Source organism: Olea europaea, unplaced genomic scaffold (assembly GCF_002742605.1).
Source record: "Olea europaea var. sylvestris unplaced genomic scaffold, O_europaea_v1 scaffold262, whole genome shotgun sequence".
NCBI lineage: Eukaryota > Viridiplantae > Streptophyta > Magnoliopsida > Lamiales > Oleaceae > Olea > Olea europaea.
Genome location: NW_019244532.1, coordinates 66,702 through 93,460, shown reverse-complemented (window position 1 = coordinate 93,460; position 26,759 = coordinate 66,702). Strand labels below are relative to the sequence as shown.

Sequence of the window (26,759 nt, the reverse complement as noted above, 5' to 3'; positions counted from 1 at the left end):
TAAGGAGTTCCTTAAAGAACCTAATAAAAGAGATAGTAGAAAATTGAAGTTGCGTTTGCTAAACTATGCATTGATAGATGAAGAATTGTTCAAGAAACGCTCTGATGGTATATTGCTAAAATGTGTAAGCTTGCAAAAAGTCAGGACGATCATGGCTGAAGTGCACGAAGGGATATGTAGAGCTCATCAAGCTCGCCAAAGGATGAGATGGTTAATTATTAGGAGTGAATATTTTTGGCCAAAGATGGGGAATCATGCGTTCAGTATGCAAATAGTTGTTTAGCATGTCAAAAGCATGGTCCAATACAAAGGGCGCCAGCACAAGAGATGGCACCTATTATTAAACCTTGGTCGTTCAAGGGTTGGGCGATAGACCTGATAGGGAAGATTTATCCCCCATCGTCTAAGCAACATACTTTTGTTATAGTTGCAATCGATTATTTCACTAAATGGGTGGAGGCGGTACCTTTAAAGGAGATCGCCCAGAAGAATGTCATAGAATTTATCCGTGATCACATTATTTATAGATTTGGAATTCCACAAACTTTGATGGTAGATCACGAGACATCTTTAAATGGGGATCAAGTGAATAAATTTTTGAGCGAGTTTGAAGTTAAATTAGTAAACTCCACGCCATTTTACGCTCAATCTAATGGGCAAGCAGAATCTTCTAATAAGATTCTAAAAAATATCATAAGGAAAATGATAGATGAAAATGCCAGAAATTGGCACGAGTGTCTGAACAAGGCCTTATGGGCTTATAGGACGTCGCCTCGGTCAAGTACCAAAATTACTCCTTTCCAACTTACTTATGGACAGGAGACCGTGTTGCCTATGAAAATCAACATGCAATCGATCAGAGTGTATTTGTAACATAAGTTAAGTGATGATGAGTATACCGAATCACTAGTTCAAAACTTATTAGAGTTGGACGAATTAAAGTTAGACGTCCTAGATAGATTACAAGTTCAAAAATGAAGAATGGCTAAATTTTATAATAAAAAAGTTATAGCCAAGTCGCTCAGCCTGGGCGAACTGGTTTGGAAAACAGTACTCCCTTTAGATAGCAAAGATCCAAAGTATGGCAAATGGTCTCCCAATTGGGAAGGATCATATAAAGTGAATAATGTATTGTCTAATGGAGCCTATCATTTAGAAGATTTAGATGGCACCAAGTACATGAGGTTTATTAATGGCAAATATTTGAAAAAGTATGTTCCTTCCTTATGGGAAAGTGAACAAATAAAAGCGTAACCAAATCGCATTTGAACGATCGTAGAGTAAAAAGGTCCAGAGCGAAATACGTTCAAATAAATTCCTTTATCATCAAATGTTCATTACAAAGCTGCGAAATACAAGATGCTAAATGCTCTATAAACTACGATTAAGAGTAAACTAATCTCTCAGTCGATCGCCGAGTAAGAGGGTGTACTGGCCTTGAACGCCATCCTGATCGCACTGTTGCAAGGGCAAGCAGGGAGACCGAGAAGCACTCTCAGCAAGCAGAAAGGAAGATGAAGCGCCCTCACGTCGCCTTCCTAAATGCATCGTTGCAACGACGGGCGAAGAGGCTGAGAAGCACTCTCAGCAAGCAAGGTGGCCTGCAAGCACCCTAAAAATTGCCTTCCATCATTGAACTCCTTGTAGGAACGGAGACGATGGGAAGAACTTTGCTGTTGGCCAAAGAATATTTTCTATATCTCCCATATCAAAGGTGACATCAAGAAAGATGGCAAAGTGGGCGGATCAGATGATCCATTTCCATGGAAAACGAAAGCTTTTGATTGATTGTAAAAAATGCCAAGCAATGCCAGCAAATTGGTTTTTTGAAGAAGAAAATGGAAATGAAGATGGAAAGTATGAAGTATACATGCATTTATAGGGAAGTGAAGGTGAAAAGACAGAATATAATGTGCATTTATAGTGGGGTGAAGGTGAAAAGACAGAATATGAGCACCATATTCGTGTCTAGTAAATGGGATTAAGTGGCCCAAAGTCGGGCAGAAATACTAAGAAAAAATAATATGAAAAGATTTTAGCATAAAGCAGTTAAATGTCTGAGTGATTGACGATTAAAAAACGAACGTCAATAAATACACAAGAGGCTAAAATAGTTATTCATTAACAATGATGGCTGCTGTTATATCAGTGTAAGGTTACTTATAAAAAGAAAAAAGTTAAGGCATTATATGTCTTAATTACAATTCGCCCCATACCAATCGAATTCTTTCCCTAAGTTTCTCCCAGTCCTCGTTCTGCTGAGAAGAAGTGATGTTCAATTCAGCCACAACATCATCATCAACTTCCAACATCTTGTACTGCTCGACCAAAGACTTAGTTTGCTCAATTCCTTAGGTGGCATTACACTTTTTAGCAGCCATTCTCGCATTACAGTCGTCCATCTTGGCTTGAAGCTCCTTCATCTAAGCAGCCAAACTAGTCATCAAAGAGTCTTCAATCATGACTTCGAAGAGATTTCTTTCAACTCGTCCTCGGCTTTGTTGATCTCCAGAACCAAAGACTCTTTTTTAGATACGGCGCGAAGATATTGAGTACTTTTGGCCTTCAGTTCAACATTCTTGGCTAGCAAGGAGAGGACCTCGGAATGGATAACTTTCAACGTCGCTTTAAAATCAGCAGAAAGATTGAGCGACGGAAGTGTCAGTGCTTGCTCCAATTTCGCATTCAAATGCTCAAGCTTATCCTTATGCCTGGCAGCACTAGCCTTACCGATGTCCATATCCATAAATGACACATACTCAAATATCGACTGCTTGAGGAACTTCATATCGTCCTCTGAAGAAGCAGAAGGACAACTGGCTGAAGCAGGGCGAGATGTTTTGACTTGTCCCCAGGAAGTGAACAAGTCTTGAATGGAACGCACAATTTTATCAGCATCCTGCAAAGAAAATCGCCAATATTGAAGGTTTTCACTACACTAAACAAAGTGGAGGTAAAGGTGAAGCAAAGATTACCTCATTAGCAATCTTGGAAAATGGCATATCCCCAGCCAAATCTGCCACCTGTGGCTCCACCATTCGTGAGGACTTCCCCTTGTCTAAGCGAGAAGACCTTGCCGCAACGGGCAGACTCATGGGAACATCTGCAGAACTCAAAAGGCAACAAATCAACACCAATAGCACAAGTAAAGGTAAACCATCAAAAAACGAATTACCTTCTGCTTCGACGTTTGGGGGGGTCAACGCTCTGGGAAGAAGGTGGCTCGTCCATTGGTTGTGATCAAGATTCTGGGACTAAAGATTTCTCTTTAAGTGTAGTCCCTTCATCAGCTGGTTTGGACGAAGCAGCCCCAGCAGAGGATGATGGAGTAGGAGCTGCCAACACCAAAGCCTTCAAGGAAGAGTTGAACTTTTCTGAAAGGTCCAAATAAGCTATCAGCACATGGAAAAGTCTCAAGTATGGAAAGGTATGCTTATGAGTAAACCAATTTAATTAGCTTCCTCTTGACGATGAGAGGGGTATCATCATCATCATCAGCATCATCCTCCAAAATGGGAGACGCTGAGGCTGGCCGTTTGCGGTTTGGGGCACTTTTAGCTGCAGTGGGCTTGGCAGGCAGAGAAGTCGATGGACGGACAGATTGTTTAGCACGAGCAGATGAAGAGTGACTCCTAATGGACACAGGAGTAACCAAAACAGGAGAGGTGGAAGAAATATGTGGCTGGTCTAGTGAATGGAAAGCACGATTGGCATCAGTCACAAACAATCTGCGCTTCACTGACGGCCAGAGTCGTTCAAAAAGAGGATGGATGACACGGTTAGGATTGAAGGGGCTAATGGAAAGCTGCTCGTCAAAAGAAGATTGCGAGCATTTATAGCCTCTGCCTCCGCCTTATTAATGGTGTGGAAGCGGTCTATCAAATTCTTTAAATAGCAAGGGGGAACGGGCCAAGTTTGGCTAAAATCAAGTTGGCGAGCAAAAAATTGGGGAGCATATATTTCTACCCCAGCTATGGCATTGGTCCCAGTCAAAATGTCATGAAACAACTCCCTCCCAGTCAAAAACTGAATCCAAAAAAACAAGTAAGTGTTCGCACTATCCAGAGTGGATGGAGGTTGCACATAATCTGGAGTCAAAAAGGGAGGAAAAGGAAAAAAAGAAAGGATTGAATCCAAAGTATAAAAGAATGAAAAAATGTCCCTTCTGGATATATTTACAGGAATCAGGGGCTCAATGGCTAGCCCATAGCAGCTGGCAGAAGGACTGGAAAAAGATGGAGCACCGAGCGATGGAAAATAGACTCTCAACCACATTTGAGCAAACCAAAGAGGCCCACTGCCAGTAGGAGATGCACCATTCTTCAATTGGGATTGAAGGGAAGCCATACCTCTATAGAGGGCAGCTAAGAAGAAAGAACATAGATTTAGAGGCCTACCACGCGCCAATTCGTGCGCTATGGGTAAATAGCTCAAGGAGGGCTTTATACTTGGCACACACAAAATGTATTTACAAAGCCAAATCAGAAGAAATGTCACTCGCTCAGTATGGGAAGGCTCAGTGCTCGAGTGGTTATGAAGGATTTGCAGGCTTGAATAAGACTCGGTGAAGCCTTTACCAAAATTTGGGGTGACACCAGAGATCAAAATACCAGGAAAAATGGTATCGCCCAAAGGTGGCAGATTTACTAGGGCCCCAACATCCCTTAAGGTAATGGACATGGGACCAAGAGGAAAAACAAAATTATTATACTCAGAAGACCAAAAACTTAAAGCGATTGGAAAAAGTACTGGGTCAAAAATAGGGGATTGAAGAGAGATTTCTAACAAATCAGAAATTCTAGTATTATCAAAAATTGCCTTAGTAGGACCATGGTCCACAAGGCGAGCATGCCATCTACGAAAAACGACATCAGATTTAGGCCAAGTGCGAAAACCTCTTTCGCGAAGTGGCCCCAGCGGCAAAGAATTTAGAAACGGAGGGCCCTGAGTACAAGGGAACAGCTGACCGACCGCCGCTTATTCAATGGCCTCGGCATTGTTGAATAAAGGACCTAGATAGAACTCATTGAGTTCGACATTGGCCGGGGCAAGGAAGTTCGGAGTTATATATGGCCAAGTAAGGAGTTCCTGAAAGTCTTCGAAACTGAAGGAGTCACTAGACTGGGATTGTGAAGCAGCCATTAGGGACAAAATAGAGTTTTTCAGAGTTACGTAGCAGAGAAGCAAGGAGATGAACAGTAATATTGTGAGAGAAGCGCGAAAAAATGAGGCGTGATTTAGTGGTGCAATGAAATAGCATATTTGGGGGTTATAAGGGTTTGCAAACGTTGCACCTTTTCAGGCTATGGAAGAAAACAATGATTGAAATTCTTGAGAATTTCAAATGTTGCTGGGAAACACAAAGTGAATATGGCAAAAAATTAATAATTGGTATTAATTCTGCCATATTGGGGGTAATTGTTGACACACAAAAGTTCAGCCCAAGTCGAATAGCCCAAGGAATGAAGCCCAATTGGAAGATCTCCAAAATCAAATAGCCCAAAAGAACGATCCAATCAGGCAATATAGGATAAAGGCCCAAATAAGGAAGTCCATGAATGCGGTAATACCATCGCCCAAGGTTGTAAGTCGCCCAAAATTTGAGCGAATGAATTGCCATGCAGTCGCCCAGAGCTCTGACCCTGCTATCGTCCAAACGTTCGAGTCGCCCAGCATCTTAGCAAAGATAAGATGTTATGGTTACCCAAAAGTGCAGTTAATAAAGCAGTTATTGGGTAGTCCTATTACATTCCACGATTCAAGGAATTCAATTGAAAACGGTTGAACGGCAAAAGTAATGGCAGCAGTTAGAGAAGGCGATTTCATGAAAAGTTGGCCAGTACAAGGAAAATGGGCAGTTATAGAGCGATCAAGCAGTTTTTAAGCGGTTGATCACGAGAAGATCATCCATGGAATATAAAAGGAAGAAAAGACATAGAGCACAGAACTCCGAATCAAACACTTTCAAACAGAGAATATGTAACTTTCAATTTCTTAGTTTAGATTTAAACACTTCTTTTACAGTAACTCGTGTGCTTGTGCCCCTTGGAGGTATTCTGTTTTTATTTTCCAATTGTAAAGTCATCGCTAATAAAAACACCCATTTTTGAGACTTTGTCTCAAGAGGTTTGTCCCTTACACAATCGTCTGATCCCTTTTTAATTGTTAGCGACTAAACCGCGCGAAACAGCTGGTTTCAATATGAGGTTGAAAATTTGGCGCATAATTTTTTAAACTGAAAATTTAATTGTGAAAATCTTTGACTGTATTTTACTCATTTGAACTCTAATTACATCCAATTGATCCCATGTGATTTAATCATCATTTCATGGTTCGAATCAACTATTAGATGTTTATACTTTGGTTCCCGAAGTTTGTAATTATTTTATCATAATACCATTCACCTATTATGTTATTACTATTTAATCTAGATTTATACTAAGTTCTTTATACGTTCTAATATGGTATATTAGACGCAACTTATAAGCATTTTATTTTTGTGATGCTTTCTAGAAAGTTATTTTTATGTTTTTCCTTTTCTCTCTCTCTCTCTATTTTTTTTTCTATGAGTAGATGAAGTTAAGGGTGATAAGCGGGTTGAGTGATTCACAGGCTCGACTTATTTTGACTTGATTTATAGGTGCTTGAGCTCGTTTGGAGACGATTTATGGACCAAACTATTAACCTACGTACTGTCCACTATGGGAGGGGCATCTAGCCTTCTAACCCCTCATGAATTTCTATTGCATTTTATAGGATTTAACTTAAGTTTCTCATAAGGTAGATGCTTTGGGTTCGAATCTTAGAAAACGCAACAGAAATTCGTGAGGGGTAAGAAGGACAAATGTCCTCTCAAAGCGAACAGTACATCATTTGTGGTGACAGAATAGCTCTTTTTTGGTCTATTTTTTAGACGTGTTTGATTAATTTCTGTAAAATTGTATTTTTCAGCTTATTTTGCTAATCTATTTAAAAAAAAAAAGGATCCTGCTTGTAGACTACTTGGTTTGTGAAGTTCACGAACCAAAGGGTGAAGCCAATTCTAATATTTGAACTTGTGTACATATGAGCAAGCCACTCCTAGATGAAGTAGAAATTAACACCAATTTGGTCTTGTAATTTTGATTCCTTTTATCCAATTTTTATTTTTATTTCAATTATTCATTTTAATTGTATCGATATGCTAAATCAACCGTAGTATACCAAAGAAATTAGAAGATATCGGACTAAGGCATTTTTTTTTAATTTTTATGGTGGTGATCATGACGACAGGGACGTTTGGATGGTGTCAGTAGTGGTAGGATGAAGTGGAGTGGTGATGAAGAGTAATTGTAACCAATTATTTGGGTAATCGTGACAAATAAAATGGGTATTTGTGACAAATAAATAATAAGAAAATGTTATTTGTACACCCCCACACCCCTCACATGTAGCAAGCCCATGGGCCCCTTCCATGCCAGGGGTGTAACCCAGGGTTTACACATTTATGTACGTATAGCATCTCTTTAAATAATATATGACTTAAAAATGTATGATTTATGACTAAGTTTATGTTGTGCAATTTAGGACTAGTTCGTGACTATGATCATAAATTGTATATTATTGTGATATTGACTTGTTTAATTAATTATTAAGTTATGAAATTGTTATTAGATGGTCAAAAATGAGATTAATTGATCCTTGAAACTTTTTACAAGTTTTTTATTTGAAAAAGTGAATCTTAAAAGCTTTGTAGTTATATATGATGGTCAAAACTTAACATTGAATTTTACAAATAATTATAATTATTTATCGTTTTCATTTTTAGAGTTAATAATCTCAATAATCACTAAAATTAAGTAGACATCTTTGATTTCACTACATTTTAAGATATTAAGTTTTGACTACTAAACTTTTCAAAGTATCGGACGTTACTAATTGGAATCACTTTCATTTTGCATCTTTAATGGAATAGCTGACCTAAAAAAAAGGAATTTCACATCTGGTGCTCCATCACTATTAGATGCCCAATTATTAAAGATGTATAGTCCATATAATGAAGGCTTCTTTGGCTAGTCAGTATTCTTTGGCAAGCATCTTTGATTGGTTACTATACTTTAAGGTGATTAAGTTTTGGCCATTAAACTTCTCGAAGTGACTTGGGATGACATAGAAATATGAGTTTTATTTATTTTTTGTGTTTAATATTGTGTTATTATATGTTTAAAAAGTTCTTTCCAAGTTGAACATTTTATTGAATTATTTCGGTAATGAAATTATTGTGTTATTATAGTTGTCATGTCGAATGGTATGAGTTGAAAATTTAGGTGTTCTGTTTTGGGAATTATATTGCAATTCATTAGGAGTTTAATATAATTGAATGTGTCTATTTATTGATATATTTGTTTATATTTTCAAGTTTCATAGAATACTGAAACGATTATATATTTTCATGTTGTCGGTGCTAATAATGCCACGTGATTTTCTACACATGGAATAAAAAAAACATTTGGAGATGTACGTAACATTTATAAATAGTTAAGTTTGGATGAAGCTAGCTTAAGTGAAATCAACTCAAAGTATAATTACCCAACCAACAAAATTTAAGTAAAACTACCACTATGGAATGGTGATCGAGTTTGATATGATTGTATCCCGTATTGTATTTTATCAGTGAAATAATAAAATAACATGTTCATCCTTTCTAAACACATAATAACACAACATTAACCATAAGAAATAAACAAAACACGAGTTTCCATATCATCCTAACATCACTTCGAGCAGTTTAGTGGTCAAAATTCAACCAGATTCAAGTATAGTAAGCAATGAAATACGTTGCTAAAATATATTGAGCTATTAAAGACTTATTGCTTACGTGGATTGTTCTTCTTTCGTGATTGGACATCTAATAATGATGGGGACGCCAACTATGAAATTCATCTGATCGGCTATTATGTTATAGACGTAAAATGGAAGTGATTCTACTGAGTAACATCCAACAGTTTTAGAAGTTTAGTGATTAAAACTCGATATTAAGTGTGTGAGCAATTGAAGATATCAACTTATTTGGACAACTAATTAATAAAGGTTGTATGTGTAGTAATAGGAGATGGAGAATGGGAGACAGGGGTGCATGCATGACTTGTAAGTTTCAGAAATTGCAGTAGGTTTTGTCTTTTGCATTCACTGATTAAAGTGGGAGTGTGGGTCTTCACTCACTCACTCACCCGGGAATTTGCCACAATCATCTCCAAACATTAATAATGGGTCACATGTGTTCCCATTGGACAGACTAATGTCTGTTTTGCTGTCAAATATCACGGTGTAGTAAAAAATTGGATGTGGTAAATGGATTGAATCGTTCGTCAGTTCACGGACTCTGTTCGTCCTGGTTCTATCCATGGACAATTTGAACCCATTTTGAGACGCGTCATGGATCAAGTCGAACTCATTTTTTTCATAAAGCAATGAGTCAGCTCATTTGGGCTTGTGGGTTAGCCGTAATTTTCCCACATATTTGAATTCGTTTTATTAATTTAATAAAAATAAATTGCTTATGAGCTTGTTAATTTATTAGAGAGAGAGAGAGAGCACAGCCAATCATAAGATTTAGACACGAGTCAAACTCAATTCGATTCATTGTCACCACAAATTGAATCCATTGAGAACCTATTTCAAATGGAGAAACTACAATAATATGAATATAAGTCATTATAAATTTTTTTCTCATATTTCTACGGAGGCTAGGAATCCATTGGCCTCTCCACCACTCCCCACTATGAATGTTATCTCGTTTTCAAATTCAAGAATTCAATTAACGTAAATTAGATAACTTTTTATTCAATTTTTTTCCCAATGATCTTCTTCTTCAAAGCTTCGATCTCTTCATGGAATGCATGCTCTGCAAATGATTGTGACTGATCCAAGTCCTCATCTAGCTAGATTGACCACGGAATCAAAAATTATGTTTTGAGATTTCACAAGAGACCCATCAAGAGATGGAGAAAAATTTTGATGAGACGATCGCATCGTCCTACATAGTGCGACCGTCGAATGGAAAACCACCACCTCATCGGGTGGCTCACCCTCAACCATCGGATGGTCTCACCTCATTGGATGAGGGCAAGTCACCCGATGAAATGGTGGCTCTCCATTTGTCGGTCGCCCCTCGTATATGGATGCAACCGCCCAATCAAAGTTTTTCTCGGATGGATGGCAAAATTTATGTCCCGGAGTGGGAATGGGGATAATAGTTTAGCTCGAACTCGTCCCAATTTTATTTTATATTTTTTAACTTAAATTATAAGCAAAAAAATAATTAAGCGAAGTAATAAATGAGAATGTTTTACTCATCAACCCGCCTCGTCTCTTAAAAATTCCCGACAAAATTAGGATGGATTCCGTAGCCATCCCTGGATCCATTTATTGAATGGATTTTTAATTACCTTCAAAATTTATTGTGTCACATTACTGCTGTTTTTACCTTGTCAATATCAAAATTCGTTTCCAACATTTGATATAACAAGTAATATATTTCTGCACATTACAACTTGTTAAAATGGATTCTGAATGTTGTATGTAACATTATATTTATATGATGCAACATCCTGAACTTGCATAAATTAATGTGGTAACAATCTGTATAAATTATCATGCATAATTAAATTTATGATATTATAATTATAATCTCACAAGATAATATGAGAATAAAATACCTTTTAAATTTCATAGGCCTGTCTCATGTTGCAACAATCTGTCTTATAAATTATATTGATTATGTAATAACTAGATCATAATTATATGTTGTACTAAAGATATATTAGTATAAAACTTGTACCAGTATAATCTAACCATGTGTTTTTTTATAACTTTAGGGTTAAGATTTGAAGGTGAATCATATTTATGTATAAATTCTGATTTCCATTTAAAGAAATTCATCAATAATATTACAATTCATTGTCAAAAAAATTCAAAATCTAAGTTTTCAGCATTGAGTTCTAAGAACTTTCTGGGGCTTCCTTAAACTTCTAAATAGCAAACTAGTTATCACTCGAAATTTAGATATCAGGATGTTATAAGCACGGACTATTAGAGTTCTGTGTTTGTAATAATGAGTAAGTCCAACAATGATTTGTTTATAGTGAGGTCTTAATAGTGAACGAGGAAATTGAAGAATGCAAGCTCATTTATCTTATTTTTAATAGCTTGATTACATTCGGTAAGTGAATTGATCCTTTGTGAGATGGATAATAGACTTTTTATGTTGCATAGTTGTTCACTATAATGGTTTTGCGTAAGTCGTGGTTAATGTCATCCATGTGTCATACGATGATATGGAAGAGGCAATGTATGAGTTAATAGTATGTGATAGGGATTTGACAATCACGTTAGATTTATCGACTAGTCTTGTTCAATCCTTAGAGAAAAACTAGGATTCGAGAAATTGCACCTTTAATTTGGATAGCAGGAGAAGGCCGATAATAACCATCTATGAAGACCAAAAGATTGTAGTCAACAAGAAGGATACGGAATTGTAAATGATGAGAAGGATAATTTAGCATGTCAATATTTGAGGAGCTTGAACTAAAATGTAAAGTGAGAGAGATGACCTTAAGAATGGGAATTGATTCTACGAGACAATGTTGAGAATTATATTTGAAATTTAAAGAGAGATGACCTTAAGAATGGGAATTGATTCTACGAGACAATGTTGAGAATTGATTCTAGGAGACAATTACATTGAGAGAGATGACCTTAAGAATGGGAATTGATTCTACGAGACAATGTTGAGAATTGATTCTAAGAGACAATGTTGGCATTCGAAAATGGTCAACAGGTATCGTTGAAAGACAATGCACACGTGGGTGTGCTTCGTAGTGTGCTAACTGTAAAATAAATATTGTTGTGGGAGAAAATGAATAGTAGGCAATAAAAGTATTGTATTCTCCTTTTTCTATATTTTTTTTTTTCAGATTTTTCAATTGATACAAATATTGCCTATTTATAATATTTAGGCCAATGTGATCACCGTTGGATTGGATGGCCTAATCTGTTGACCCTAACTATTATATCAATTATATTACACATTAATTATATTGATAGACTTTTGATAAAAGGTCAGCCACTTTATGAATTAGGCTGATATTCCTGACACTCATTAATTGTGCACGTCACATCAGTCAACTCTGAAGAGGTGCTTGTCTGACCCTTTTCCGTTTGTAAACGACTTCGAATAGATGAGGGTGAGTCACTTCGGTAGAACTTAGTGCAACGACCTCGACACTTTATTTGACAGCTTCGGACGTTAGTTCCTTCTGCACCAAAAAAATGCCACCGCTTTTCCTATTAATTTCTCTCTGCGTTTACACAGAAACTTGAAATCACGTATGGAACTTCATCCTCCTAAGAACCTTCCTACCTACTGAGCTCGTGGAAAAAAATGCCACCGCTTTTCCTATTAATTTCTCTCTGAGTTTACACAGAAGCTTGAAATCACGTGTACTCAAAACAATTTTCCCTGTAAATAAGTTTGTTCCTTTCCGACTCTAGTTTCTAGACGAGCTGCAATGGATCGTCGACTCATGGTCAGATCCAGCACCTGGCGAGCCCCAGCGGCCGCCCGTGTTGGATCCGTCGGAAGGAGTTTTTTCTGTTGGGAATAGATCAAAATTTAAGGTTATATTACTGGTATTTCATTATAGTTTCAATCCTGACTTCTAGCTCAGTTGGTTGGAGCTTGTATGTTTATGTTGGATGTTTTGTGTTCGAATCCCCTTGCCAGCAAAATTTATTTTACAATGCTTTTATTCTACATTTTTTACAAAAATTCAATAGGAAGTGGACCAAATGAGTTTCAAACTCGGGTCCTCTTTGATAGAGGTATTGAAGCTTGACTATCACGCTACTTATTGATTGCTATCTTTGTGTTTAACAAAGTAATATTTATTAGGTTTTATTTGGTTTGCAAGTACAATTGCAAAGATATGAACCCATGCTTTTCCTTTAAATTATATAAAATTTGGCAACAATGACATTCAATAAGTCCAATTTATTCTTATAAGAAAATTATATATATTCAATTTTAACAAAGTAACTGTTATATTTAAACTTTAGACCCTTGTTTGATTTTCATTTTTTTCAAAATATTTTTTCTCTTCTTTTTAACTACACATTTTTCAATAAAATAATATTACACACAAATTCAAAACTTCTATTTATTTTTAGCTGCACATTCTCCATCAAATCACTATTTCAAAATGTATTTTTTGTAAAAAAAAAACGCAATAAATAAATAAATGATATCAAACGAACTCTTAATATTTTATTGCGGCTGAACGGTCGATGAACGCCCGTGCTGGGTTGAACTTCTGGATTCGCCACTGCTCATAGAGGCAGTGGCAAAGGGCGACGTTTTAGGCCTTCGCAGTTTAATGGAAGAACATGAAAACATCATTAAACAAACAGACCGAGGATCGATCAACACCGTACTTCACCTGGCTGCAAGATTCGGGCACGAGGAATTGGCGTCGGAGATCATAAAATCGTGTCCAGAGATGGTTTCCTCGGAAAATGTAGACCTGGAAACGCCATTGCACGAAGCATGCAGAGAAGGGCATTTGGGGATGATCAAACTTCTTATGGAAAGGGATAAGTCGATTGTTTATAAACTGAATTCTCGTGAACAAAGCCCGTTTTTCGCAGCTTGTGAGAGGGGGAATATTAATGCAGTGAAGCATCTGATGAATTTTCCTCGACTGTTTTCGCTGGAGGTGAATATGTCCACCAGTTCAATTCATGCTGCTGCTTCTTCCGGGCATACGGGTAAATTTTCCAACAATTATTCTGTCTAAAACCTTGATCTATATTAGATAAACAAATTAATTTGGTTAATTTGTGTCGACTGTCTATTTATGTCAGATTATTTTTTCATCAAATAATGTTTGCTAGATTTAACGAAATCAACCACTAAAATCTTTATACTTTTAATTCTTTGAGGCGAGATCGAATGTTTGAATAATATTTCAAACTTTGAACTATAATTAAGTATTTATTATGCCATGTTAATTTGAAAGCTCGAGTTGGGCGATGGGGCAGCTCAGGATCAACTTGTGCTCTAGCCTCAAAAATGGCTTGATATGCATTGCAAATTTTAATAAAATTTTCTTAAATATTAATGTCTGCATTTTTATTTTTATACGGTCATTCAAAATTGGTTTTAAAGACCAAATTATGATTTTCAAACTATCTAAACAATTTTAAGGTTCCGTTTGACATAATTTTTACTTTTGCTTTTAATTCACGTAAAAGGTTTTTTAAAAAAAAGCTATCTTAATTATTGTTTGAATAATAATTTTTAAAAAACTTCCTATTTCGGAATTGCTTTTCGAAGAAGTCATATTGGATCAACTTTCTTTAAAAGATCTTCTAACTAGAATAAGCAATTTCTTAAAATTAGTCAAACGAGTTCAAAAGCAACTTTTAATTATCAAAAATTACTTTTGACTTGTTTAAAAGTCATGCTAAAAGGGTCCTAACTGTTTGATAAAAGCTACTGTTTGATATGGTTTAAAATCTAAATTTTAATTTATGTCAAATTCAACAAATAATTTTTAACCAAATATTTAATAGAATTCACAATTTATCAACAATACATTTCATCAAATTTTATCAAAATATACTAAAAATTTGATTTTAATTCCAACAAACAGGGTCTAAAAATTTATGATTATGAAAGAATACGTGGCCCTTGTTTGAGTTCTGTTTAATGAAATTTTGGGAAAAAATTATTTTGAAATGGTAATTTTTTGAAGGATGTATGGTTAAGAAGAAAGAAAAGTTTTAGATTTATGTGAAATATTATTATATTGAAGAATGTGAAATGTAAAAAGAGAAAAATATAATTAAAATTTAGCCCAAACATGGTCCTATTATTTGACGACAGATTTTGATAAACTGCAAAATGATATAATCTGCTTTTAGTTTCGTCAAATACTTCATTAATATACGAATTTTAACCCCCACTAATAAAATTTATTAATTTCTGTAATCAAAATTAATTCCGTTTATATTATAATTTAATAAAAAAGTTATTTTAATTAATTAATTTTTTTTTAAAATAATTGTAGTGAATATACTATCTTAAATATTAACCAAAGGTGAAGTACAATTAAATTTTTAGTAGATTTTAATAAAAATTGATAAAATGTGCGATTAAAAAATTGTGAGACTCATTAAATACGCGGTTGAAATGAATTGTTGACATTAACTTAGATTAAAATCTAGATTTTAATTGGTACCAAACATGTGCTTAATTTCTCAGGAAATTAGTTATTTCCTTTAGAATTAAGAAATTTTTTTTTAAAAATATCAATAGATTTTAATAAAAATTGAATGAATGCATAGTTAAAAAATTGAGGGTTCCATAAAAATAAAAAAGTTGTTAAAATTAAAAATTATGCTATTTCTCCAGAAAAGGACATTCAAAAAGTGTGTCAGAAAATAATGATATGATTGAATAAAAAAGTTGAATGTGTTTTGAATTGTCTAATGATAAAGTGTCATGTAAAATTATGTAACCTATTACATAGGGCTTGATATACATAAAACAAGGTACTAAAATTAATTGTTAATTTTGATTTAAATTTTAATCAACTTTTTTAGTTGAAAAAAATAGAGAATAATTTTTTGCCATAAAAAGTTTTTCCCATTTATTTTTTCAGAAATAGTGAAGGAAATATTGAGAATCCAACCAGACTTTGCTTTTAAAAAGGACCTTGATGGGCACACACCGCTCCATGTAGCGTGCAGCGAAGGCCATTTAGATGTAACAAGAGAAATTCTAAAGCTGAATTCAGAACTCTCCTCTGTACAAGATAGAGAAGGCAAAACACCCCTCCATTATGCTTCTGTTGGGCATACGGGTAAATTTTCCAACAATTATCCTATATAAAACCTTATTCTATATTAGATAAACAAATTTATTTGGTTAATTTGTGTCAACCATCTTTTCATGTTAGATTCATTTTTTCATCAAATAATGTTTGTATACAAGTCCGGACTCATTTTTTCATTGAGCCCATGTTTGGTTTAGTTAAAAAATTTAAGTCAAAGTTAACAATTAATTTTATTCGAACATTTCATAAAATCCATCAAATTTTTCAACTTTTCAACAAAATACTTTATCAATTTTATCAAAAAATATACTAAGAATCTAACTTTTATCAAAATTAGATTGGGCTATTAGTCACTGTTTTAGCTCCATTATAATTGAATTTTTAGATAAATTGTATTTTGAAATAATGATTTTTTTTTTTGAGAATGTGAGGTTAAATAAAAAAAAAGTTTTGAATTTACGTGTAATATTATTTTATTGGAGAGTGTGATTGAAAATAAAAAAGAAAAAAATTCTTCTTTCTAAAATGGAGCCCAAAGGCCTTATTGCCAAATTATTGACCTCACTTGTCAAGTAGGAGCATTGACCCATGAAGTGGTTTCCGGTTTTATGGTAAGAATTTCCCATTTGTTTGACTACGAATTTGTTAATTTGAATTAAATTTTAATAAACCTTTTTAGTTGAACCAAACTATAATCATTTCTTGCCATAAAAAGTTTTTTCCAATTTATTTTTCCAGAAATAGTGAAGGAAATATTGAGAGCCCGACCATACTCTGCTTTGGGAAAGGACTTTCATGGGTGCACACCGCTCCATGTAGCGTGCAGCAATGGCCATTTAGATATAACAAGAGAAATTCTAAAGTTGGATTCAAAGCTCAATTCAAATCTCTCCTCTGTACAAGATAGTGAAGGCAACACACCCCTCCATTATGCAGTAGTTGAAGGCAGAATAAACATAATTGATGAAATACTTTCTGCAAATTTTGGACCTGCTGTGATTACTACATTAAAGGAGGAAACAATTCTGCATTTGGCTGTCAAAAATAATAAAATTGAAGTGGTTAAGCACTTAATGGAGAAGTTTGACATGTCAAAACTTCTTAACTTGCATGATAGTGATGGGAACACTGTTCTGCACTTGGCTACTGCAGGACCTCTCAGTGAGGAAAGATTTCTAGCTCTTTGATTATTGTCACGGGTTTAGGGTTGGAGTTTAGGATTTATGGTTTAGGGTTTTAGTGGGAATACGCAATAAAGAAAGGCTAAGAGCTATAAATCCTTAGAATAGCAATACATATGGTGATTAGTTAACTTATCAGACTGATCAATCATTTTCCTAATTACTTTTCTTGTCCAAATTAATTCTTTATAGATGGTTACATACCTGCTAAGATTTAGAATGGAGGTAAATTCTGTAAACCACCAGGGGTACACAGCTCTGGATGTGGCTCAAGCAAAAGCAAGCTACGTCGAGAAATTTGTAAGTGTACGAGCATTACGAGCAGCTGGAGCGACGATATCTGATAAAAGATCACGTAAAAATGTTGCAAGGATGAATTCAAGGTCAAACAAGAACTTAAAAGCATCACGTTCCTCTCATCAGCCTCGTCATCAGAGGCAAAAACGTCAACGAAGAAAGCAGCTTGATGTTGATCTCTATACCGAGAGTCTGAGAAATGCTCGAAACACGATAATAATTGTTGCAGTTTTAATAGCAACGGTGACATTTGCAGCAGGCATTGACCCTCCTGGGGGATTTAATCAAGTAACTGGAAATGCAGTTCTTGGGAAGCAAACTTCTTTTAAGGTCTTTCTGGTATGCAATATTGTGGCTTTATTCCTTTCTATTAGCATTGTGAATGTACTTGTGAGCATTATTCCTTTCGAGAGGAAATCCATGATGAAATTACTGACGATAACTCACAAGTTAATGTGGATTTCTACACTGTTTATGGCATCAGCTTTTATTGCAGCCATTTGGGCTATAATGCCAAAGGGAAAAGGTAGAAGATTTGTTGAAGTGGAACTAGTAGTAATTGGAGGAGGGTGCACAATGACTGTTTTTTGTGGGCTTGGGATAATGTTGGCAAGGCATCGGTATAAGAAGCACAAATGGAGGAAAGAAAAAGAGAAGAATGTTAAGGATGGAACCCCAACAAGTAGTAGTAGTAGTAACTCTGACGTTGATTGCTCTGAACATGGTTACCATTCGTATTAGGTAAATGACTACTATTATCTTTAGGCACGTGCACAATTAAGGAATGACTGATTGACAAAGTATGGAAGAAGACTAAATGATGATACGATGATACCTTTGTTATCGCTCTCAAGGGTGATATTGATGAGCCCACCTCCTATCGAGGAAGGTTTTTAATCATTATCATATTGGCTTCTTTCTCTCACTATCTCTCTGGCGCACGCACCCCACGCTTTGCCAAATAAGGTATGAATCCAAAATAATACAAAGATATCTAGGAAAAGAAAGCCAATTCTTGTATCAATTTTATAAATTCTTGTATGGTTAATAAGACTTTCTTAGCCTATGTTTGATTTAGATAAAATAAATAAATAAATAAATTTTTAGTAGATTTTGATTAAAATTATTGGAATATTTGGTTAAAAAGTTATGGATCCCAACAAACATGTGATTACAATTAATTTTTGACTTTGACTTAAATTTTAATTCACTTTTCTAGTTGAACTAAACATGAACTTAGTATAATTTGCATGGTTTGTGAATAAGTGGTAAAGTGAAGGACTATGAATCAGGTGAAGGACTATGAATCAAGTGATTGTCTAGTTTTATGTACTCTATTCTATTTATTTTATCGAGTACTCTTGCTCATCAATATAAGTTTCATCAATGAATGTAGCAATTGTAAGGAGGCGACGAATTGCTCTCTTGTCCCATCTAATCACTCATACTTCCTGTTAGTGGCAAGTCTAGGAATTACAATGAATTAGGACAGTCATTGACTGTAGACCTTTGATCGTCGACAATCTTTATAGCCGTTTATTATTATTTAATTAAATAATATTAATAATTTTTCAATCAATATATCAATACACTAAAATGTAAAATCTATAAATATGAAAATATACTTCCATACAACCTAATATTATAAGAAAATTCTTCCAAGTTATGATATTTATGCACTATGTTTAGTATGTTGCATTGAACCAGCTTAATTAAGATGCAAGGTGAAATTTTGTTCAGGATACTCAGCGGTACCCTATATGAAATTATGCATTAACTAGTGAGTTGAGTTTGTACAATTTCTAATGGTATTATATTAGACTATATTGGACGCTATACTAGACAAATTTTAGAAATTTTCTTTGATTCTTAAAAACAATAAAGCCTAATCCACAAGATAACAAAAGGTCAAAAGTTTGTTAAAGTATGAATTAACTAGCGAGTTGAGTTTCTTGAATTCTAATATCATTGTATTAGGCGTTACCAGATGCTATACTAGACAAAATTGACTTTGTTATTTTCAATCAAGCGACATTTTTATAAATAAAGCATACATGGGCATACAAAACCTCGTTATAAAACTATAAATTACATATTTTACGAAGAAAAAAAAGGATATGTCACCTTATAATCACTTGACAATGGCATTGCAACACCACCGGAGCAAATAACTGCTCTAGAATCCCCACAATTCACGACCGCCACCTCCTTCGCTCTACTAGAACTACTAGCACCGTCGAGCCTGCTAACGTCTCCGACAACTTCAAAGAACCCTCCATCACCACATCATCTCCACAACTATCCTTCTTCATTACTTCATCCATACTTCTGAGGCATCTCAGATTTCCATCAATGGTAGATCCAAGATTTTGAGTAAGCACGAACTGCCGTTGACTATGATCGCAATAAAATATTAAAAATTAAATATAACAATTATTTTGCTAAAACTTAACTTATTAATTTTTTATATATTTTAATAATATTTACCAGATGACATAGTGGCCAAGTTTTATATAATCTAAAGGGAGAGCACAGCTTTGAGTCTTTCAAATTGCATTAAAATTGCTAAAATTGAACAAATATTATTCTGTTACATTTAGTGTCAAAATTTAACAAGTCCCATGATGGCTAAGCATTCAATAATCTTAGAGAGGGCTCACACGTTCAAATCCGCTCCCTATGGCATTAGTTTTGGTAAAAATTTTTGAACTAGAAAAATTGCACAATAAATTACTTTGGAAGATTTTCGATCCCAAGACTTCCAAATTGGATGAGAAAGCTCTAACTAATTGAGATACAAAAGATGTTTGAAAATAAAATGAATAACAGTTATATAATCTTAAAAAGTTTTATCTATCGTCAACAAATTTTTTTTTTGTTCCCGACAGAACTAGCACGCGCGGCCGTTGGTGGAAGTCGGGTGTTGGATCCACCACTAAATTTCCCACCATCAGTTAGTTTTTGTGTGTGTGTGTGTGTGTGTGTGTGTGTGTGCATGCCTATTAAGACACTTATGCATCCTCTCACTACATATCTCTTCCATCCTAGAACCTTTGTGGTTGTAGTACACCACGAAAAAAGCAAACTCTCCTCTTAACTTTCTAGGTGGAGCCAAGAATACTGCATCCTTAATTACTTCCTCATCCCCATCAATTACTTGGCTTATTTATTGTGCCTAGGTTTGTAAAGAAAAAAAGGCCAAGAAATATAAAAATAAATAAATTCTCACTGATGAAGCAGCTAGGGAGGCTGTCTAGCCTTCCCTAGCGCTGGCATCACCTCTGCTTTCTGTTAGGTCCAAGTTATATAATTGGTAATTTCTAAATCTGTAATTGATAATTTTTTTACTTAAAATCATATTTTAGTAGAATTGTATTAGGAGATAATTGAATTATAATCATTGTCAAAATAAGAGTAATTGAATTGTAATTAATGTAAAAATAGTTAAGATAGATGGTATAATCCTTGGAGAGTCAAAGATGTTCAAGAAGATCACATATGATCAACGAAATGCAATTAGAAGTCAAACTGTTGCACAAGTTTTGCTCCAAATTCTCAATCACAAGTTGTAGTGCATTTTTCACATAATAAACATTCAAATTTGAAAATAGACAAAAGAATTTTAGCTCTTTGAGTTAATTTTTCAAGCACTTTGAATTGCTTCAATCAAACATCAGAAAAGAAAATTATGATAAAAATATTGACCAATGCTCAGCTGCAGCTTGCCTAGAGTTCAAGCGGCCTACAGTTTGCCTAGAGTTTGATTATCAAATTGATTTTGAGTTCCTTTTCATACCAAACGATACCCATTATAAATATACATCCTATGGGAAGTCTAAAAATGTGTTTGAACAATATTTTGTTTATAGAGATCATTTTTAGAAGATCCGAACATCCTTTCATTGATTCTTTAATTCAACCACAATATTATTTGTTCATTATTCAACACATATATTGATCCAATTAGTATACCTTTGTTGTAAGTTAATAGTTTGTTCTTTGAAAGCCAAAAACATATTCTAATATCTATTGCATCAATCTACAAGATCAAAACATAGAAAGATCCTTGATCAAACACCAAAACATAAAACACTATCTTCCCAAGTTAGAGCTCTAAACTTTGAGAATTGGAGATTGGAGTTCCAGCGCTCCGGAATGAAAGTAGTTCATTCTTGGTGATTCAGTGAAAAGAGAAGTGGTCTGGAGTTTTGGGAAGTGCGAATGTGCACAACGAAATGAATTCCTAGGTGATTTACAAGTTAGGTGGTTAGAGTCAGCTAAAGTTTAGTAGCATCTAGAATAATTGTAAGTTAACTTAGAGGATTGTTTGCTAGCATGATCGCCCACATGTTTTTTATCATGAGTTGGGAATTTCCACCACGATCAATATTGGTGTCATTTATTGCTTTTGATCTGATTATTTTATTTGTTTGACACATAGGATTAATTAGAGGATTAATTACCTTAATTATCTACAAATCAATTATAAGTGACTTTTTTTCTTTTAATTATTCTAATTCCACATATTTGAGTCTAAACAACTATAATTTTCAACAAGTAGAATTAGATTAGTACATACTTATATAAGTGACTTGACTCAAAAATTTGTCTAAATTAGTTAATCATTTTCTGATTCAATCGGTGTGTGATATGGATATTTGGAAGGCTTATGACCAATTGTTAAAGGAGTACTTAAGTTGAAAAAAGCGAATCGCTTTGCCTATCAAAAATTGAATAATCTTTAATTACAAAAGGAGAGCCTTGTATCCAAACTTGAGGAATCCACTAGAAGTTTGAATGAGTTAAAGTTGAGAAAGGGTCATTAAATGTTAAGGTTAAATCTCTTATGAGTGATCTGGAAAAGTTAAATACCCAAGTTCAAGCATTTTCTAGCGGATCTGAGAAAATTGATGACAAGTTCTCAAATCGGTTCGTCTTCTAACAATAAGTTTGTACCTACCTCAAAGCCTAAGGTTTAAAACCTGAAACCTAGAGTTGCTCCTAGGTTCATCCCCACGTGTCACCATTGTGTTAAAATAGGACACATAAGACCAAAGTGTCACGATCTCTTAAGTAGGAACAAGATCAAAATGTAGGTGTCCAAAGATCAAAATCGTCTACACAACATTGTTTTCCTCCACCTAAGATTCAAAATTTGAAACCTAGGTTTGCTCTCAAATTTTTTTCGACATGTCATAATTTTGGTGTTTTTGTTCGCATTATTTTGGTTTCTAAGCCATTAGTTTTGAATGACAATCAAGATCTAACTACTCATCTAAGATTATTGGGTAATGAAGTGATTCAATTGACTAATTTTATGACTTAATCGTTGGTTTATGCATCTGCTTTATTCACGATATTTACATATTCATGCTTGCACTTTTTACGTTTTCCATATTTTTTGTTTTGTTTTGCATTATTATTATAAAAAAATGAAAAACGAAAAAAGATTTTTCAATTAATATTTTTTGGATATGTTTTTTTCATTATCTTTATTGAGAACATATTTGGAGTACTTGGTATAGGTTATTGTGAGTATCATCTATGTTGCACGCATTAAACTTTTGTGATTCAGTTTTGATTGTGGGTATGAGATTTAGGATGGCAGTCACTTGTGTGGTGGAATGAATTTAAATACAAAATGACCAGTAAATTAGTTGACATAGGCTCTTGTATATTTTCTCTAGAGTTATCGGTCTAAAGTTCGATACACGGTCATGTAGAAAGTTTAATAAAGAAGGGTTCGCACATAAGATTTGGAAAAAAAAAATAGAAATATGTGCTCACATATATAGGAAAAAGAAACATATATACAAAATCAAATTTGAGCTTGTAAGTTAAAAGGTCTTAGTAGTGCTAGGTTTAACTTTCATAATTTGAAGAATATATTCGTTCATCAATGATGTGATTATTCTAAATTAATATAAGAAAGTAATAAAAATTTGATTTTTTTTTTTTGTCAAATTATGGATGATTGTATTGGATTTCAAATTTGCCTAATGCTATTTATTTCAATTCTTGATTTATAACCTAATTTTATTCATGTATTCTTGATAATCGATAAAACTAATGTGTTAATTTTCTTTTTCAAGACAAAATATTTCTATCATAACCATGACCCAAATAGTTCCTAGCCTGAATTCGAATGCTTAGAATGCATTAAATTCTAGGTTATCTATATGATTGCCTAAGTGATAAATGTTATTCCTAACATCTATTATACATAGGTTAATTTTGTCACTTCTAAACTTATTGTGAGTCTCCCAACACTACAACAAGCAATTAACTATCTAACTGGTGGCCAATCAATTAAATAATGTAATTGGTATGCAAAATTAATCAAGAAACAAAAGAATTAAACAAAACTACTAGTTTTAAATTTAAAATAAATAAACAATAGTGTTTATCTCATCCAATACATAAAAAGGATTAATCTAGTATGTTATTTAATAAATCACACAAAATAATTTGAAAAAACATCACTTGGAATTGAAAACAATGATTGGAAAGTGAAAAATCAATTTCTTCTTCGTTAATCTTTAACTCGGAGCCTTGGAATCCCTTTCTAACCTTCTTCTTGTGATGAAAAATATGTATAATATGTGCTTTCCCATTCTAGCCATCTCTTCTAGGTTAAATAGTAGGTTAAAATTGATTTCCACGAGAGTTTAGGTCAGAAAAGGACACTGGGCAGCACACACGCTATATAGTTCATTACGCGCGCATTGATCAAGGATTTTGCTCTTAGCAAATGCATACCAAGGTCCCCTGCATGCGCCCAAAAATGCCTGCGCACTCCGTTTTGTGCAGCGTCTTCCCTGAGCAGTTTTTGGTAATTTGGTCATAAAGTTATCTCCCGATATTCGATTGAAGTGATTCAATATGTGTTGGAAAGACAACTCAAAGAGCTACAATTCTTATAGAATGTATAATATTTCCAATTCGATCTTTTGCTATCCAAAAAATGGGTCTCAAGTTATGGCTAAAAATTCGAAGCATAACTTCTTCGACTAGAAATTGATTTATGAAAGTACTTCAAATATATTTTACTCGTTTGACCTCCAAATTGCATCCAATTGATCATATGTGATCTTCAATCATCATTTTATAGTCTGAATCAACTGCTGAATATTTACACTTTGGCCCCCAAATTTGAATTTCTTTCATTTGTGCTCGTTTTCGTTCATTTCTTCCAATTCCATCAATTTGCATTGAGTTCAAACTAAAAAACATATTTAAAATATAATTAAGTTATAATTCATTCAAATCACTAACAAATACTATAATTTACTGGCTTAAATAAGTGTACAAAATACACTTATCAGTCCAAAAATTTAAATTTAATACATATATAACTTTAGTCCCCTGACTTTTCAAAATAATAAATGTATAGCATATAGAACAAGAAATTCTATTCTATTAATTTTTATTTACTTATTTTATTTATATTTATATTTATATTTTGGCTTTGTACAAAAGTGGCCTAGAGTTTTGGAAAGTGCAAGCATGCACAACCAAAAGAATTCCTCGGTGATTTACAAGTTAAGTAGTTAGAGTCAGCTAAAGTTTAGCAATGTATAGACTAATTGTAAGTTAACTTTCTAGTGGATCGTTTACTGACAAGTTTGCTTAGAGATTTTTTATCCTATGTTAGGATTTTCCTCCAGAATCAATTTTGGTGTTATTTATTGCATTTGATCTAAGTATTTTATTCGATTGACACATAAGATTAATTAAACTGGATTAATAACCTTAATCATTTAGAAACTTATTTATAAGTGACTTGTTACTTTTAATTATTCTAATTCCACATATTTGGGTCAATTTCCAACAGCTGGTATTAGCTTGTTATATAGGAACTTTCAATTCTTTATTTCGACTATATCAGTATGACACTTTTACTTGATGACTTGACACATCCTTATTTGGAAACTATGTTGATAATTGGTGTCTGCTACTTCGTCTTCTTAAAGTAATACTCCATGGCATAAGTGTGATCGGAGAGAACGATGAAATAGGTGCAATTGATGATGGCAAAGGCAAAATATCAGTGAACGATACAATGGTAAACTAAAGGGTATATGATGGAAACGTTCAATAACCCAAGGAAAATTTTGGAAAAGCATGAGAAGATGAGTAAATAAGTAGTCACAAGCCCTAGCCTCAATCCACATGCCAAATAAAATAAGGTTTTTTTTTTTTTTTTAATAACGAATCAATAAAATCTGGAAGAAGTTTATTATAACAAAAACTCTTAGGAAAATTTTCATTCTGATTAAATTGAGTCCGTTTGGAAGCTAACAAATTTGTCTAGTATCTTACTTTTAAAAAACATTTAAGGTATGGATAAGGAAAGTCGAGGTAGCTGGGTTTTGAATTTGATAGATGGGATGTAATGTTATGAGTCAATACATGAAAAAAAGTTGAACAAATGGCCAGGTCAGAGTGTTTAGGACCTTCGAAAAGTTGATGAAATAGTGGAGAGGCTAATGAGCGATCGGGGCAAAAATTCAGAATATGAGGCACGCTGTGTGGGCTTGGATGACATGTTTTCAGGGAACAATCTGCAAATCCCAAAATGACTTCAGGTGCAAGTGAACTCATTTCGGAAGTAACTCAGGGCAGATAATGAATATTCGATGATTTCACCAACAAGTCCATCAATAGAGAAAAGTGCCATCTTGAAAATACCACCAAACATTGGTTTAGCGACTCCAGAAATGATCCCGACAATATAAACACCAATCCCATTCCCCATCAAACATTCAAGCGACGGCAGGATTATTACGTGCCTATATTTATTGTGATCATAATCATGCAACGAATCCCCGGCAAGGGCGAATACAAGATCGAAGTCCAGCTAGGGCAGGTTGACTGTTGACCGTTGGCTATGAACCGTTGACCATCGACTGTTGTAATAGTCCGATCATTTATTAAAATTTGGTTACATAATATTGAATTGAACGGTCAACATCTTCTCAATTAAATTTTTTCACTCATCATAATTTCCTAAACATAAATTCTCAAATCAATAATCATAACTCATAAAACATAAATTATTTATCATAAATTACAATTCGCAAACATAAATTCGTAGACATAAATTCCCAAATCAATAATCATTCATCATTAAACATGAACTACTTATCATAAATCACAATTTACAAACATAATTTTGTAAACATAAATTTCCAAATCAATAATCATAACTTATAAAACGTAAATTAGTTATCATAAATCACAATTCGTAATCCTAATTTCGTAAACATAAATTCCTGAAAGAAAGAAGGATTTCTTATCTAAGCCAAGCTTCCTTTTTTTCCCAAGTTCGGCTAGAATTAACAATTGAACATGCATTACGCAACATCAAAAAGTTTGGTAGGCAACAAAATTAAACAAAAACAAA

General features: G+C 34.0%; 2 protein-coding genes and 1 long non-coding RNA gene across 3 annotated transcripts in view; 2 read left to right on the top strand and 1 right to left on the bottom strand.

Annotated features, from left to right (window-relative positions):
- Positions 1-13,412: 13,412 nt before the first annotated feature.
- On the top strand, positions 13,413-17,062 carry LOC111383144 (ankyrin-1-like). Its single transcript, XM_023007221.1, has 3 exons — positions 13,413-13,803; positions 15,702-15,902; positions 16,614-17,062. Exons 1-3 carry the CDS (start codon positions 13,413-13,415, stop codon positions 17,060-17,062), a joined length of 1,041 nt encoding a protein of 346 aa, XP_022862989.1.
- A 186-nt stretch (positions 17,063-17,248) lies between these two features.
- Positions 17,249-18,094, top strand: LOC111383143 (ankyrin repeat-containing protein NPR4-like). The gene has a single exon (XM_023007220.1). It carries the CDS (start codon positions 17,249-17,251, stop codon positions 18,092-18,094), a length of 846 nt encoding a protein of 281 aa, XP_022862988.1.
- A 1,293-nt stretch (positions 18,095-19,387) lies between these two features.
- Positions 19,388-26,759, bottom strand: part of LOC111383170 — an 8,806-nt gene continuing 1,434 nt past the window's right edge. The window contains exon 3 of the long non-coding RNA XR_002700718.1: positions 19,388-19,747. This is a non-coding gene — a long non-coding RNA (uncharacterized LOC111383170). The remainder of the gene's footprint in view (positions 19,748-26,759) is intronic.